Genomic DNA, 18,323 nt, shown 5'->3' with positions numbered 1-18,323 from the left:
AGAGAACCTGGAGCCTCTTCTTCCCAAATGCCAGGCTGAGGAAGCAAACATTAACACTGAGCACACAGGGGAGTGAGCGGGGCTGTAACGTGAATCCCTGGGCTCCTGCCGGGCCAGGGCAGATATTTGAGGAAAGGAGATACCCTTGGCTGCCCCGCAGAGATCCAGGGCTGAGATTAATGGCAACTGTGGGGGCTGCCTTCCCCTCGGTGCCAGGCGTGCTTTAAAGCCGTGGCCTCCTGCCATCTCGAAACATAACCCTGTGGTATTGTCTTCATTCAGGCCCCTCATCAGCAATGTGAAAAGAGAGAAGAAGCTGGTGGCAGGATTAGAGGAGAGGTTGAAATATTCTGGGCAGCATATGCTGTAAGTCACATTATACAAAGAGGATTATTGGGCTGCTCATTGGCCAAGGCTTTCCATGCTGGAAGCACTGCTGCCTGTCAGAGAGAAAACCTGGTGAAAAGTGTTTATAGCATGTTGGACCACAGTGTATGACACACTGAGCACAGTGACAAGCAATGAAAATATTTTTCAGGCCCTGTCTGCCCTCTCCTAGGAGATTGTTTTGTGTTTGTCAGGGTTATGCAAGATGCATGGGAAAAAGAGAAAATGAGAAATGAGACTAATAATTCAGAATGGTATCATAAACCTCCTAAAATTACCATCATCAGATGAACCCATCTCAACCTTAAAACTGAGTACATCAGTCTTGGAAGGCAATTTGAGACTCTTAATGTTTTAGAAGTGAGAAACCAGCTTCTGTTGTCCAGGTTTAATTTATTTATGGCAAATTACACCCATTTTTTCCTTAAGACTACCCGAACCAGATAATTTTCTTCACCTGGCAACAATGTATTTACAGAGAGAAAGGATATTCATTCAATCTGAGCCTTCATTTTGTTACATTAAATGAACTATGCTCCTTCAGTCACCTTTCTTATCTCCATTCTCTTGGTCACCTCTCCAGCTCTTCTCTGCACTGATTCCAGTTTAGGGTCCCGTTTCTTGACCATGACCAGACAAGACCAAATCATGACTGAATAGATCTATGAACATGGTTCCATATTAAATTATAAAATTATATTTCTTTAACTATTTTTTTCTTTAAAAAATGTTCCTTTTGTCTCATACACATAAAGAGAAACAACCTAAAGTGAATTTATCTTCTCTAGAAGCTGCTTGAGAGGTTCTCAGTGTTCAGAGTCCCCTTTTCTTGGAAACCCTCAGCTGTACAAGATTTCCACAACTGAAACAAATCCTTCTGAAGTCTTGGGAACGTTAAAAATTTACAAGGAAAACTGTATTCATTTAGTATCAATCTCAGTCTTGGTGGTATGCTATAAAAATATCCAGCTTTCACCAAATTGGCTTCAAACACAAATTGTTGTTTTGGATCCTGACACTGTCCCTGTGGTCAGGTATTTCTTGTCCTATAAGGAACCATTTTCCTCTTCTGGATTAAAAAGCAATTCATAGTCTTTTCTACAACTTGGAGCACTTTAGGTGTTTTGTCTTTTTCATTTTGAGCCTCTGGATAGAGACATTCCTTGCCCATCTTATTGCTACCCCTCCTCAGCAGCAAGAACATAATAATGCCTTGTCTCAAGACCTTTCCCACTGCAAAAAAGGCAAAGAGCTTTCAAAAGCTTTATATTTTGTCATATGGTACAAAAATAATAAAAATTTCATTTATATTATCATGCAAAGGTGTAGGAAGGTATTTCTATACGGAATCATAATTGTAAGGGGGATCTCCCAGTTTCCAAAAAACTACCATTGTCTCTCCCTCAGTTTGGGGATTTAGAAACATTGAACTCTCATCTTTCTAAAGCAAACAATTCCTCCCCAAAACTGTAATTTCAGATTAAAGAAAAAACAGGGTTCTAAGTCTTCCCAAGCACCAGAAGAGGCGCACTGGCTCACAACTCTTCCCCTTCCCCAGTGGAACCTTGTGGATGAATCAGCTCCACCTTCACCTCAGCTCTTCCATCCTTCAGAGTGGGGTAATTACTCCTCTCACAAAAGCACAAAGTAAATCCAGATCTAATCATGGGGTAAGCTTAAAAAGATACAAAAATGCTAACAGGAACTCCATTAAGCCATGGAGAAAGAGAAGGGCATCAGTGAATTTTCAAAGGGCAAGTACAAAGTACAAAGCTGGGTGGAACTAACCTGAGTCACATCTAAAACAAAAAGCAAGAACTGACAGGTTCAGTGCTGGGCCTGCAAAACATTTGCTTCCACTTTGGAAGGCTATAATTATCTCTGATACCAGAACAGCTTTATAGTGTGCAAAAACCTTGCTGGCATTTCCTCCACAAAATAACCAGCTTTGACATGAACAGCACTTGAGCATCACCACGGGAATAGAGCAAAACCACAGATAAGAGCTGCAGAGCAAGGGAGGAAACGTGAATGGAATGGCATTATTGTGCTAACGCAGTCAAACCAAATTCTAAGAGGTCATCCAACAAGGTTTGTTCTCAGAACAAAGCAGGGTCAGTCAGATTTTGCAGTGTTTGACTCAAAGATTTCTCAATACTCACAAATTCTCCATGCAACCAGGCAGAGATTAGAGGATCTAGTTTTACTTATGCTTGTATAAGTGTGACAGTGCTGTTGATTTAGAAAGAGTTCCAAAAACACACAAGTAGACATCTCTGTTGGAACAAGAAATTAAATGCAATAAAACCTGTATCTGCTTTTTTCTTATTATACAAGAAATGTTTTTGGTATCTTTCTAAGTAATCTTCAGAGGTGAAGCACCAATCTTAAATCAGTGCCTCGCACAGATGAGATTATTCTTCCTTTCCAAAGAGATCATCCAGAAGAGGAGGGTATCTGATCCCAGTCACGGGAGGGGATCGTGGTAGTTGGTTCCAGATATCTTCCCTCTGAAATTAGTAACCCAGAGAATATCTTAGTAGACAATAATGAAAACAAGAATCATTACAAACTGGTCAACATCTGATTGAATGAGCTGCTTCAATTCCACACACAGATTTGTGAAAAATTGGGTCTTTATATAGGACATCTTCTTAAAAGATTACAACATACACATTCTTATGAATGTTAAAAATATTTTATTAAAAATATTTTCTATCACTAGCCCTTTTGCAGATATTCTTTAATTAAATAATGCTACATTTTCTTCATTAAAATGCTTATGCTTCAAATTCCTGAAAGCCATCTATGTCTCAACACCAAAAATCATACAAAATAATGAGATAAAGAGAAGGAATAAAACAGAAATCCAGCGAAACAAGCACAGCTCTGCTGCTGAAATCTATCTGTCAAATACAGGTACTGTAGCCTCAAAATACTGCTATTCAACCATGGTAAGTCATGCTCAGAATCACAATTGAATTCTAAAGCTGAACAAGATTTAAAACTTTTTCTGTCTCTGATTTTTTTTTCCATTTTGTAGTTACCTCTCTTAAAATATTAAATATTTAATTATTGCTTAAGCACAGAATTCATCTGTAAAAACTAAGAATATCCCCTCAACAAAGCCTAATCAACACCATCATCCTCAGGACTGCTGTATAAAACATGTGGAAGGGTTTTGATTTTACCTGTACAAGACAGAAAAATTCTTCACAAAGACAAAGCAAAAATAATCAACCATGGCAAGCAGAGCAGAGCAACAGCCCTGGGCCCTCCTAAGACCCAAGAATCTGAGATGCTACTCCTTGGTAAGGAGTGAGGAGTCAGGAGCACAGTGCGTGAGGAATACTGGTTTGAACTATGCCATGAGTGAACTTGAATTTAAAGGAATGCTGTGTTTCTAAATGGTCTGAACACAATCAAACATATTCTGTACAACACATGGGCCAGGCTAGAACAGCAAAATGATGTGTTGGCAGAAGCCTTTGGATTTGTTATAAAGTATTTAAAATTCAGCATAATTGCCTTATGGACCTTCTATTTTAAAATGTTCCACTCAGCACAAGATGGTAAGATCAGATTAGTCTCTGCAGTTTGTTGATACTGCATTTTTTTTTTACCCTGAGTAGCAGGCTAAAGACATACAAAGTTGATCCATCAGTTCTTCTCTCTGTGCACGCCTACCAGAGATGTGGTGTGCTATGTACAGGCTTCTGAGGAGTTCTACAAAATGCAGAGGGGTTTTCTGCATATGTGTCAGTGGAGCTTTCTGTCTACCTCAGCAAATGAACAGATCATTTGACATGTGACAATGATACTTGTGGGGGAAGGAATATTCATGCCCATTATCCATGGATAAATACATCTGCTTCCCCTTCTCTTTTTTTCTTCTATAAAATTTCCAGAGATGTGATACCTACTAGGCACCTCCTCATCCCTGTTTGACTTCTCTGCTTCACCCTAAACCTCCCTATTAAATCTATTAAAAATAATTACTTAAAGAAAACAGGTACCAATACACAAATAGGAAAAAATATTGTAGTGTGTGTTGGCTAAGACAGTCATGTTAAAGTTGGAGAAATTATATTGAGACACTGGTTTTACCTTGGGTTGCTCCTTTTCCTCCACGAAAGCATGAACTTGATTCTCTCTCCAGTTCAGTGCATGAACAAACTTTTTATAGTCTACCTGCTTTTGGTTATCTTCAAACCTGAGCAGAATATCCATAAGATGACTCAAGGTTAAAGGGAATTTTTAACAAAGTTATGTCATGTTATCTGCAACATACTAATCATTGCCTTTGGGATAATAACTTTTATATTACTTTATACCCAAACACTGGCAGGAGTGAAAAAAAAAAGTACAAAATGTCAGGAACATCTATATTATACAGTCTTTTCCACATTCTTACACCTTGTTATTGTCTCTTATAGTAGAATTCAACTTCTTCAAGTTTTACTTCATTTCAGCTATTTTCATTTTAGTTTTGAAGCACTGCCCAACCTTTTCCAACACTGATTTCATAGCTTTTAATAAATATAGAGTTGGGTTGATCAGTGCGTGGTTCCTTTGTATAGAAAAGAAACAGAATTACACCTGTGCTGCAACACAACTGACCTGCTCTATTATGACTTCTACAATCCTCTCCTGAAAATAAGTAATCCTTCAAAAATGCTGTTTGCACACACCTTGGGATCAATTTGCAATTGACAAACAGACAACTCGCTAATGTATCAAGTACTAGCCAGATTTAAAATCACTGGGTACCAGGTTTATGGCATTGTTCTTTATTTCTATGGATATGTTTATCTCAGTTGTGGCTTTTAAATGCGTATAGATGCTGCCAGCAGATATATATGCCAGAAGAGATATATGCTGCCAGCTAAGGTGTACAGGTATATAGGTACATGTGGAAAATGCTATTTCCCTCCCTCAGATTTCTAAAATCTTTACCCTGCACTAATAAGCCACATGGGAATAGATCTATAAGTCACTCCATCATTCTGCCATTGATTTGGATGAAGCAGCTTCAGGAATAAAAGTCCTGAGTTCAGCAGAACACTGAGGTGATTCTTGGGAACCACTGTTCTGTCAGTGTCACCAGCAGAATGCTGAAAGATGCCTTTGGGCTGCAGCTTGAAAAGAACAGCTGCAATGCTCTGCAATAAATACAGCACTGGCAGCTTCTGAAGGATACCTGTCTCACCCAACACCACCCACCTGCAGAAGGGACCCAGTTTGGGCACAAAAACATAGCCTGGAAGTGTCTGTGCTTCCCTGGGGTCCACGTAGGAAAACGGACACCCAGCAAGACTGAGTAGCTCTTACCTGGTGGGAGACACCAGGTTAAACAACTCTGCCCTGTCATCTGGTGAGACAAAAACTACTGCACAGGAAACAAGTATTTCAGAAAATCATTTTGCCTTGTCCTTAATGAAATAGCAGTGCACAAAACACAGGCCTCAAAACCCTTCAATCATTACAGAGGGTTCTAACAAAAATTAGGCATGAAGGCACTTTAAGGGAGAATTTACAGCACAAACTTGGAAAACAATACCAGAGGAGAAACAGATCTGGTGACAAAAATAAACTGCAATAAACTGCAGCTCATCCTTCCCTTCTCCTCCCCCCACCCCACACCTTTCATTTAATAGTCAGCAGGAAAGATAATAATAAAATATACTGAGAGCCATAAACAGAGATGGCAGCGATAAACTGGAATGTTAAGTACAGTGAGTTATGCTGAAGATGAAAGCAAAGTCAGAAAAGAATGCTACTGCTACCAGAATTAAATGGAGCCTGAAACACTGCAGTGAAAAACCCCCCTATGACAGCCTGCTTCTTCACCATAGCTCACACGCAAGTTAACATTTCCACAAAGCCTTACTTCTGGGGAATATATCCAATACACAAGAAAATTACCATTCTCACTTCCAGTGGGTTCTTGGTTTCAGGTTTTTGGGTTTTTTTGCAGGTGGCAATAGGGAAGACAAACAAGTTTTGCATGAGATGTAATAAGACAATCAAAAATCTTATACTTCTTGGAAAAATAATGGCAGACAGATTGGAATTTCTGAACAATCAGGACAAATTATTTTTCCTTCTACTATTATGTAGTTACCTTTTGCTCATTGTGAGAAGTCAAAAGATTAATTCTACCACCAAGATGCTGAGCTGTATAAGCAGGATAAGCAGGATTTTTAAACAAAGAACTAGTGAAGGTGTGTAACTACTTAAACTTTCTGTTGAGGCACCAACGTTGAGGAAAGCATTGCTTGGGCTTTTGACACACATTTACAAGGAGAAAAGTCCTTTGATGTGACAGCACTAGTGAGCTAAGATGACAATATGGGTTGAAATTATCTATAACCAAGAATTTTAACATGGGCAGAGGAAATGGGATTCCTAAACCTCATAGTTAAATAGCTACAGAAATCATCTTAAAATACTACTCTAGAATAACCCAGGAAGAAAAAAAAAATCTACTCTTTAGATCTTTTTACTGCTGTGACTTATTGTATCAATCTACTAAAAACAGACATTAGAGATTTGGCACAGAGCATCCAGATGGACTTAGGAGATGTTATCAATTTGAGCATTATTAGGACAGAGATGTCATACATTTCAGTGGCTGGAGTTAATAATGCTGAGACAGTGCTCTTCAGAAAAGGAAATTAGATTTGTCTTATCAAGAAGATGTGCCAAAGATAGCTTTAAACCACTCTTTTCTTCAGTGTTTCCCTGTTACTTCACCAATGCCTGGCATTTTAGACTATGAAAGTCACTCCTCCGTCCCCATCACAGTGTGCAGAGCTTTTTATTTTCTTTATCATTGCAGAAATAATCACACATTTCTGCTTATAAAAATACATTAATAACTAAATACTTCAGGTAGGTGAAAAATCTGGTCAAACCACATTATGATCATTCCTCAGAATGCCTTGGTGAGTCAAAGTTACTTACTAATAAGTTTTTCTTTCCCATCAAGAAATCTATACCCCAAAGATTTATGTGAAATTTTAATGTGCATTCAGAGGTTTTTTAAATTTCTTTATTTCAAACAACATTTATTAACAAGTTAATCTGATAATAACAGAGCAGAAGCATCTGCTGCTTTAACCTTAGAGAAAATGTTGGGATTGTTCAGCCAGTTTGTTACTCTCAGAGCAACACAGTTCTACAGGGACTAAATTGCCACAGGTGTACATTGTCATAAACTGCTCATATTAAAGGACTTAAACCAACAAACACAAGTCACTGTTAAATAATAATGACTACCATCTCCTTTTTTCAATTTATATTTATACTGCATTTACTCACATCTTGAACAACCATGAATTGAACCATCAGCTCCTCAGCAAACTGAGTAACAGGAACAATTTGTCTTAAGAGATTAAAATATGAATTCTAGAGAGCCTTTTAATCACAAATGGCATAGGGACACATAGGCACAGGCACCAAAGGTAATAAGAAGGCAGCAGGAGAAAGCTCTTGTGATCATTCCCACTGCTGCTCCTGCTACTGGACACTTGCTGTAGCAGGAAAAGAGGGTTTCTTCCTAAAAGAAATAGGTCAGCCCTAAAAAAAACATTACAGCTAGGAAACCAGGTCCAAAACTATTACCCAGCCACAATCCTAGGAAAAACTGAGCAGGAAGGAGTGGCCTGGCCTGTAAGTGAATTGAGAACTGGGATCACCATGTAGGAGGCCCTCTGTCATCAGGCACTGCTACCTGAGGAACTGGAGATTCTCCTTTTCAAAACAACATGCACCTTTCAAACAGACTCCCCCCAGCAGCGTAGAGAGCTGAAAAACTAATCAGCTACTTTCAACAGAAATTAAAAAACATAATTTAAAAAACTAGGGACCTACAATTAACAACTGAATTAATGCAGAATAATCAACATGTAATGCTTTAAACTTGTCATCCATTCTTTCTCCTCTCATTTTTTCCCTTCTTTAGCTACCAGTTGTTTATAAATCCTCCAGGGAAAGACTGCTTCTTTTTAAGTCCTTGTTAGCATCAATTTAGCATTGCAGAAAATAAAAATAACAGAAAAACCCCCTAAACTCATTACTTAAGCACTTTGCAAAATTTATTTATTAAACAAACTGTAATTGTTCATTATGCCTGCATAAATTTAAAGACTTGTTTATAATGACTACTGTAGTTTTCTGGCAGAAACAAATGTGTACTGTCTGCATTTTTAATACAATGTGATTAAATTCTGTATTGTTCTGCGATTTAAAAAGTGAGAAAATGCTGATGGACAAAGCAAATACTTTTTAACATGCCAGCTCAGGTAAACTGGAAAAACACATCATTGGGTACCTAAATCCTAGTATTTCAACATCCCATAATTAAAAATATAAATTTACACAAGATGGAAAATATTAAAAGGTCTTATGAAACCCCAATTTTTGTGCTAAGTCTCCCTTCACTCCATGGCAACTGAGTGGTCTTTGGGTACAATAAACAACGTCCTGGGTCATTTGGAGGTGACCACAAAATTAGACAGTAATTTCTAGTCCCATCCCATGCTTGTAATAAGTGACAGATCATTGCAGTATAATTTACAAATGTAAATAATAAATACTTTAGGAGTACTACCTTTCAAAATGGAAAAATAGAGTCATTAAGTCCTGGAGAAAGTCTTTGCCACCTAATCTCAGATAGCAAAGCTGAATAAACACAGAGCTTCAGCCTTCAACTATTATCTGATCACATTGTCCAGCATCATTTTATAGCTGAATGGGGTCCAGCTAGTGCATTAGCTATATATACTGATTCTGTGGGAATCAGTCCAGCAACTTTTATTGTACCACTTTCTTCCTTCATAAATAAAGATTCACAGAGTAGGACCACCAGCACCACTTGTTTTAGAAATATCAGTGGATACAAAACTACATGGTTCCTCATAAAAATTTTAAAAAAATAAAAAGAAACAAGAAAAGAATACTGGAATACTGTTGACAAACTTGGCCCACACTGAATTGCAAACGCCCCAGGAATGAGACTGTTCTTCATTAACAATAAACCTGCCTGTTTCATGATTCCTCAGTGTTGAAGAGAACTAAAGAAAGCAGAAAGAAAGAAAAAATTTAAATCTCATTAAGACGACTTACCTCTTCAAGTTACAGACCACTGGAAATTAAGTCCTATTAAATAGAGTTCAAAAAATATTTCCCTGGCTCTGCACCCTCATAAAACAACAAACTTCCCAAGCAGTGCCAAGTGCACACATGATGGAGAATGTGCCAATTCCTCATTACTTGCAGTGCTGTGACACCACCTAAACTGCCACCTTTGAAGCAGCTGATGCTGTAACTTAGAAGTGCCTTACACAGAGCTCTCTGTTAAGTGAAGCACTTCCCACACTGATCTCTGAAGCCCAGCTTCACACCATTCTCATTTACCTCTCTCATACAGAAATCTGTAACACAGGCTGGCCTCAGCCCCTTTAGAGTATAAGGAAAATGGATGGGAATTTGGAAATGCAGCTCTGATGCAGGCTCAGGAGATAACTGTCTCCTCCACCACCTACAGAAAGAAGCTACAGCAGCTGAAACCTCATTCAGCTGTCATGGGTACCTTGCTAAAGTTGGGTGAAATCCAGCCCTTGATCTCCTCCCTGTGTTCTAAGCTTATCTTTAATTTTTATTATAGTGTACTGGGCTTTTTCTTTTTAACTGCCTATATTCACTCCTTAGGAAAGTTGAGGTTCAGGGCACAGAAGCTTTCCCTGGTATAAATTCACAAACAATAAACATGTCCTTAGAGCCCAGGATGTGTCAGGCTTGTCTGCTTCTTATCAGAACTGAGTTAGTACATAAAGGAAAACTCCCAGTGGCTTGCTGTGCATCTATTCAAGCTCAGCCCTGAAGAAATGGAATCTGTAAGAACCCCTTGTCTAACATGGGATGTCAATTGTCCTTCAACAATTGTGTTGGGCAGCTTGGTGGGCGTTCTAAAATGTCACTTATAGATTACTGCTAAAATTCAGACATTTCTGAAGACTAATGCTTGTAACTCAGTGTCAGAAGTGATGAAGCAGTACAAAGCAGCTTTATCAAAATGGATTCCACATTTCTGCCTGACAAGGGTGTTTTCATTATTTACTAAACCCACATGCTTAATTTGCAACTCTTCCTGAAATCAAGAAGTCTATTTACCTGAAAGCATCTAAACATGACAGAAGACAAGACCTGTTCCTGTTTTTCACACACTATGAAAGCATAGACAAAATATGTGATTTAAGGATTTCCCTCAAGGGAAAGAAGAAACCAGCAAGTATGCATTTAAACCTACTACCAGAAAATCTGGCCAGGAAAACCAAACTCAACAAGATATGAGTGTTCAGAGCACCACAGCTTACTCTGAACTCTAATCTTTAATACAAGTGCACTAAATAGTAGTTCTTTTCACTTCTATTCACATTAATACAGCTAGCAAAGCAATTTGTCTCAAAAAAGCTAAATGTGCCATGGAAAAGTACCAAAGCCATGCCAGCATTCCTTTTCCTTTTTAAAAATGACAATAAAATATGTTTCAGGTGAGATTAACAGGAGTAGCAAACCTATTTTGTTTACTACTGATGCTGTCAACTTGATAAAGACACTTCTTGTATCCATGTTAGTGTGTTCCTTGGAACTCACACGATGTGTTTTCATAAGATTATTGTTTTACCTCACATCTATACACAGGAACAACTAAAGCAAAAAAAGTGAATCTTATTGAAAATGATAAGTATCAGTAACTGACTCTGGAAAGATTAATTCCATAGAATTCTGCCAGACCCCAGATGATTTACTATGCCAGGCAAAATGAAGAGAAGTTGCTAAGATGGATGCATCTCAGTTGATTATAAATATTCTATAAATAGGAAAGTCTGTGTGTGTAGGGACAAAATCTGCATCATTAAATGATTCATATTAGATAAATGACAAATTCTGAAGATTTGTGTCTGCAGTAGATATTTAGCACTGATTTGCACCCGTGCATGCAGGTCACCCTATCTGCCCTTAAGTTACCTGGCCAGTAAAGTTTCTAGAAGATCATCAGGAAGTGGCAATTTAAAGGATTTGAAAATAGTCCTGCAGGTCTCATAGGGCAACAATCCACACCTGGACATAAGAAAGAGAGGGGTAGAAATACACATTAGGTATTTTCCAGGTTTACTTCAAGTGAATGTTTCTGTGCATAGGAAAATGTGTGAGGAATATCAGCATAGAGAAAAAGACAACAAAGTTTTATGAAATTTTGCTTTTACAAAGCTGAGAAACTTGAAGGCCACATTGTAGCCTTTCTCATACTGAGATCCTCAGTGATTCTCTGTGATTCTTTATCTGTGACATCAGAGAACAAAAAGGGCAAATGAGTCACATAAAGATTCATTCTTTCCTTTTTTCTCCCCTTAAATCACTATTTTTCCTCTTTGATTTAAAATCCTGTGTTTTGCCCATGAACTGGTATCTGATGTCACAGAATGTTCAGTGCAGCATCTACAATAAAAAGCCCATGTGCAAAATATAAAATAGACAAAGAGGCTGTCCTCTTCTTGGCTATTGTCAAGTGCTGAGAGAGGCTTAACGTTGTGCATAATATTCTTTGGCCACAATATACCATTTGCTCAGCAGCAACCAGAAAGTAGGTGGATTTACAAGAAGAGCTTCTCAAACAACATTTTGGGATAAACAGAGGAAACTTACTTTTCTCGGTCGTTGTACAAAAACACTGTAATCAGTTGTTCAAAATATTCAAAGGCATTTTTCTTCAGTTTGTCCTGAGCCACTGAAAGGAGGAGGAGCAGGTCTGTTTGACTGTCATCTCTGATGCCATAATGACGCCCAAGAGTCATAATTTCATGTTCTGAAAATCCTCCACCAGCGACACTGACTATCCAATTTCTGTGCACAAAACCAACAGCCTACATTAGTTTTAGGTAAATAAGTTAAAACCAGTTAATAATCACTAATTTTGAGGGAGGATGTCCAAATTTCCTCAGTAGCTGTCTATACATACAAAAATACATCCTAACCATGACTGAAATGTTTTACCAGAGATGCCATACAGAGAATTACACCAAATCCCAAGTTCCCCTGGCAAAAATGCAAGACAGGAGGCAGCAGCAAGAGTAGCTTACACCTGGATGCTGTAAGTGGAAAATCATATCCAATGCAGGGATAAGCCTGGGATGTGCTCTCTCAAGCCTGTGTGTGCTGCTCAGACAAACCAGCCCAGCCCATGGAAGAAGACATTTTCCTGAGATCCATCTGATGGGACAGTGTCAGCTCCCTCAGCTGTTACAAGGGCTCTTGTCAAATCTGGATTACTGTAACTACATTGGCTCTATGATCCCAAACATCTGCCTCTGGTGCACTCACATTCAACCAGGCTTTTTAACAAGCAAGCATCAGCACAAGCCTATGTGTTTAGTCAAAATTAGATTAATTATATATAATACTTCTGGATAAACTGCACTAAGAATAAACTTCACTATAATTGCTGGTGCAATTAGTGCTGTACCTTGTGATACCCATGAGGACACTGAATCACTGTGATTAAACTCCAATCCTTGAAAACAAATGGAAGAAATTAGTAGTGATGCACAAAGTTCTGACACAAGAGCTAAATGGCTGCCTGGAGAATACTTGAACTGTTGAATTAATCTGATGAGGGATCTCTTTACCATCCACATGTGAACTGAAAGCACAGAAATTTAGGACCCTTCCAAATTTGCAAACTTTTAACAAGAAACATAGTTCTTCCCTTGCTTCCTCCCAGAGGCTTGTGTGGTCCTGTTCAAAGGAAAGCATCGCTTCATGTAATATGATTGCACTTACACAACAATTAAAGAAAGGTTAAATACTGTAGAGTGTCTACTTAGATTCAACTGCTTCTTTTTTTCATATTAAATAAATCAGAATGATATTTTATTTGCAGTGGCAGGAAATAAATACAAGGAAGTGACAAGTTGTTGACAGTAGCAAACCTTATTTGAGATTACACAAACTTAACGACCAAGACCTGGTCCATCTACTAATATTATCATTATCTTGTCAGTATTACTTTTCCACTTACTGCATATTATTATTTATATTGCAGCAGGATTCAGAGCTGCAGTCAAAGCTGGAGCCTCCTTCCAGCAGCCTGCAATAAACACCACTGCACACACAGAGGGGACAATGCTGCCTGAAAAGCCTGGCTCTCCAGTGCTTGGGCTGGCAGAGCTGGGGGCTGTAGATAACATCAGCCATTTCCACACACTGGATTTCCATACATGGCACAGATTTTTCCACTGTCAGGATTTTAAAAGTCTTTTATTTTCTCAATCCAGTCAGTGACAATCAAATCACTAAAACCCACGGATAAAATTATTTCACTTGGGAATTAAGGAATATTTTAGTGATTGTGAGGGACTAATGAGTAAGACCCAAGACTCACAAATAGAACGACATCCAAACTCTCCCTGACCAAAAAAACCAAGCTCCAATAATTGTTCCTACAGCTTAGCTAGCTCTTGTTTTCCTTCTTTTTTTGTTCTAGAAGAATAAGACAGATTGCAATCTGAGTTTATTACAGAAAGAATAAGTCATAATTAATTGCTCAAGAGAGCTGCTTCTCAAGCTGAATTGAAGATAGGCATCTTTGTTAGACCCACATGGTTCTTTGTCTCTAACAGCAAACATTCTTGCCACTAGCTCATGAGAAAAACAGCCTGGATAGGGCTGTGTGATGCACAGGCATCTAAGTTTTAAGTATTTTTTAATTCTCTTTTTAACAAAGATTTCAATAGTTCTAATGATAGCTTAGGGGATAGCTTCAGTGTACATCACAGTTTTATTTCGTGGATGAAGTACTGAATATTTGGGTTCTGAAAGCAGTTAAATTGTATAATCACAATTCTCTTCTCTACATCATACTTATAGATGTAGTTTTACGTGCAGATTATATAAAATTACATAGGTAGAAAGGAAGAAATCTGAACAGCCAAATTCAGAGCTGAGTAAAACCTCAGCTGTATTTAAGATAAAGAAAGAAGATTATCATTGAAGCTGTCATACAGATAATTGCCTGCACTAAAAATAATCATTTGTACTTAGTTATAGTAATCAAATGTCATGGCAGATTAAAAATAAACAGAGATGTACACAATAAGAAACTGAAAGAAAAAATATTCTATTCACATGAAAGTATCTTGGAATTTTCATAGATGTAAAGAACTGCTCTTGTTTTTGTCATTAAAAATGCTTCTTTAATTCTAAAATAAGATACATAGATAATAATGATGGGAGCCTTTAGATTACTGGATGTAATCCAAACTAACAGAAACAAAATCTACTATCACTATAGAGCACAAATGTTCAAGGTTCCTTAGAGGCAAATTCTTCCTCTGGCAGTGTGAACATCCCCTGTTAGACCCCAGGCCTTCCCCCACAGGAGGGATGAGGACCATTAAAGGGTGTTGAGACTGGCCCAGATAAGCACTGAGGCTCAGAAAACCCTGATTATTTGGGTTGCCCAGATTTCCTGCCCATGGAGAGGGCTCCTGCATTTTTTGTGGCTGAAACAAAGTCCGTCCAGTCCATGTGATCAGATATATCTCTCTGCATGTCACAGAATAGCACCACCCTAAATTAAACTGTTGAGCTGTTCACAGCTGCACAGATTATGTCCATGATTAAATTTACACCCAACTGAGCCTCTTCTGGATAAAATAAAAACCTTTGTCTGCCATTTAAAAGCACAATCATCCCTTCTAAAAGTTTGCTTCCCTGATTCTATCATACAAATGTTCCAAACCTTTGAGTTGCTCTCAGTGCATGCACAAAGTTTTGCAGGTGATTATTTCATAATTTGAACTAAACCAGTATTTTTTTAATTTTAAATAGTTACCTTGTACATAAATTAAAAACCTTTTCCAGGTGCCAGGAACTTTCTCCCATTAAACATGAACTTTCAATTTTCTCTCTTCTTATTCAAGTAATAACATCTTCCCTCTTAATGTAATTAGCAATTCAAAATCTCGCTTCTGCTGAGTAAAATACCTGAGTTCAGAAATATTTTGACCAAAAGCTGCCAAAAACTGTGGCCTCTTTTAGTTTAAATTCTACCTTTAAATCACTTATTTTTCCTTTCTGAATACCAGCTTGTTTTAATATCTCACTATTTTCACTTTGAATTGCTGAAAGAACCTTCTGCTGATCTATTTCTCTTCTGAGATATTTCAGAAGCAATTCCTGCCTTGGTTAGCATTCCTATGGAGATGACATTCCATGCAATATTCATCTACTTACATGCCTTAGTTATTATGACAGGTCCTAAATAGACAGTGTACTACTTCTGTGAAAACCAAATGCTTCTAAGCAAAGTTTTCTCCTCTGTTTCACGTCATTAACCTTACCAGTACTGTGCCCAACACAGTTCATACACTCAAGTATTCTGGCTGTGGGATAAACTGAAATCAGTCTGTATTTGAACATTATTTCCTCTTTCAAGTATCTCTACATCTGCCCATTGCCATATCTGGATCATTGCCAGAATCCAGATTTCTGCTCCCTTTATCTATGCTTAAATTAATACCCAAGTATTAATTATGTTTCTCCCTACTGCTTTCCAATCATTTTTAAACATGCTTAGCACAACCTTCTATGATTTCAATACACGTTAGTTCTGTAAAGAGTCTTCTTTACCAATGGTTCAAAAGCCAAACACCATTTTCAGGAGGCAACTTGAACATTCCTACTTGAATTTCAAAACTACTGTTTGACTCTCAGGATGGACTTTTCTTTACCTTTCAGCATATCTATTACTGCTGACTTGTGCCCTTCTTCACAAGACTCTGTGTCAGCTCCATAAAAAGTAGACAGATTTCTGTTGTGCTTTTCAGCTTACTTGAAAATATCAGGTTTTTGTGTTGTTTTTTTTTTCTGGAACATGGATTTACTTTCTTTTTTACACATAATCTTCAAATAAATGCAAAACAAATCTATGCCACTTGTCAGCTACTGGGCAGAAAGCATCAAAACCCAGTCATGCTTTATACATTTTGGGGGAATGTGCCTTTATTAAATATTAAAACCCCAAACCCACTGTCTTACCTGAAAGTGTCATACCCAATCACATTGGTTTGCTCAGGGTCAGTAGTAGCAAATGTCTTTCTGATTTCTTTGGCACGAGATTCAGTCATGCTCTTCAGTTTGTTGAGGACAACACAAATATCAGCCATGGGGAACTTAAAAGAGGAAAGTAAGACATGGATTATAAAGACCTGAAGAATAGGATGCCATCCAGAGGGACCTGTCCAGGCTGGAGAAATGGGCCCATTGGAATCTCAGTAAAACTATTAAGAATATAAACAATTAAACAAAAATCATCGGATCGTGCATTCTCAGAAAGTTTAGTGCAGCTACATAAAAGAACACCCACTTCACTTCTGCTTGAAATATTGCATTTTTAAAGCAGAAGTAGAAACATTTAAAGTACAGTTCTAATAACTTGGTCCTCATTTTATGTTGGTGCACCTCACTGAATTCTCAAGTCATAAATTTCACAATGTTAAAGCTAATTTTTCACCATTGGCTCCAGAAAGGTTCCAACAAATAGTCTCATTCATTTTGGATTACACTGCCTTGCATAATCAGAAATTGGAAATTTTTTAGGAACCAATTTACCTGTTGTGTATAAAAATACTTAAATGTTTATTTCTTCCTAAATAGACCATTGAAATAAATTTGAACTCAGATTAAACAGAACTCAAGCACTAAGGCTTTCAATCTATATTCAGATTGTTGTGTTAGTGCTCTACCAAAGATTTATTGGCTATATCCATTTTTAATATAAAACATACAAGTATTTAGTCATTAAATTTGGGGTGACTTCAAGTATGATTATCTGCTATGTCCTTATATCTGTCATGCTCTATCTAGCTTAAAAAGCACAATGAACTGCCTGAAAATCCTTTTCTCCCATTCCTTCCAATAGCAATTATTTGAAATTTGGTATGACTACAATTAAGGACCAGGACATAAAAATCAGGCCTCAGCCCCAACTGCGCTGAAATGTGCCTACACTTTGTATCAGTTCAAAATGATCTAACAAAAGGGTATTTAAAGTCCCTATGGCACTGCCAGAGCAGTACAAATTGATCCAAGTTTAATCAATACATCACCTCTTGCAGGTTTTTCTCAGAATTGGAGAAGACAGTTTCTGCCTCTGCCAAAGCCCCAGGTGCAGCCCTGGCAGGCAATGCCCTGCAAGGCAGTGGCTTGAAGCAGCTGGACCAGAAATCAAAGAGTTTTAGAGGCAGCAGCTTTTCCAGGCCCCTCTCCAAGATGTTACTGTTTGGGGCATAAGCACAGAGCCTTGTGCTGCTCAAGCAAGGAACAGGGAGAAAAGACTGAGCAGAAAGGTTCAGAGAGCAGAGTATTTCAGGATGGACAAAGTGTTCTGAATATTTAAGAGTCTGTCTTCTCTACATTATCAAAACAGCTACTTTTACATCTTTTTTCCTAAACTACATATTCCAAACACCTACACAGGCATTGAGTGTCCGAGCAGCATTATTTCAGTAATTTCACCAGCTTTCCCCCTTCTCATCTAACTCCTGATATGTTTCTAGTCACAGTCTAGCTTGGTTTGATTGCCTTGCTTAACTCAGAGATGATTATGCTGAATTCAATGGAAGTGAAATCCTTTTCTATGTTTGTGCTGCAGCACACAGCAAAGTTAGAACAATTGATCCAGCTCAGATATACTGAATTCCCTTGCAGTGATGCCTTGATTGAAACAGTCCTCCCCAAACCTGAATAATACCGGTAGGACTGTGCACACCACATCTGTTCTGTTCTGCAAGCAAATCTACACTTCCTAAATAAATTTTTTTCCCTCAAATTGAAAAATAAACCAGAAGTGCTGAAAAGTTTCAAACTAT

General features: G+C 37.9%; 1 protein-coding gene across 2 annotated transcripts in view; it reads right to left on the bottom strand.

Annotated features, from left to right (window-relative positions):
* Positions 1 to 2,574: 2,574 nt before the first annotated feature.
* EFHC2 (EF-hand domain containing 2) overlaps positions 2,575 to 18,323 on the bottom strand; it is a 56,793-nt gene continuing 41,044 nt past the window's right edge. For both annotated transcript variants that reach the window (XM_038157489.1, XM_038157497.1), the window contains 5 exons: positions 16,492 to 16,625; positions 12,100 to 12,297; positions 11,422 to 11,514; positions 4,495 to 4,600; positions 2,575 to 2,897 (listed from right to left, as the gene is read on the bottom strand). In XM_038157489.1, coding sequence (XP_038013417.1) covers positions 2,802 to 2,897; positions 4,495 to 4,600; positions 11,422 to 11,514; positions 12,100 to 12,297; positions 16,492 to 16,625 — 627 coding nt within the window. In that variant the 3' untranslated portion in view covers positions 2,575 to 2,801. The remainder of the gene's footprint in view (positions 2,898 to 4,494; positions 4,601 to 11,421; positions 11,515 to 12,099; positions 12,298 to 16,491; positions 16,626 to 18,323) is intronic.

This window comes from Motacilla alba, chromosome 1, assembly GCF_015832195.1.
Source record: "Motacilla alba alba isolate MOTALB_02 chromosome 1, Motacilla_alba_V1.0_pri, whole genome shotgun sequence".
Taxonomy (NCBI): Eukaryota; Metazoa; Chordata; class Aves; order Passeriformes; family Motacillidae; genus Motacilla; species Motacilla alba.
Note: the sequence above shows the minus strand (reverse complement) of the source record. Positions and strands in the feature narration are given on the sequence as shown.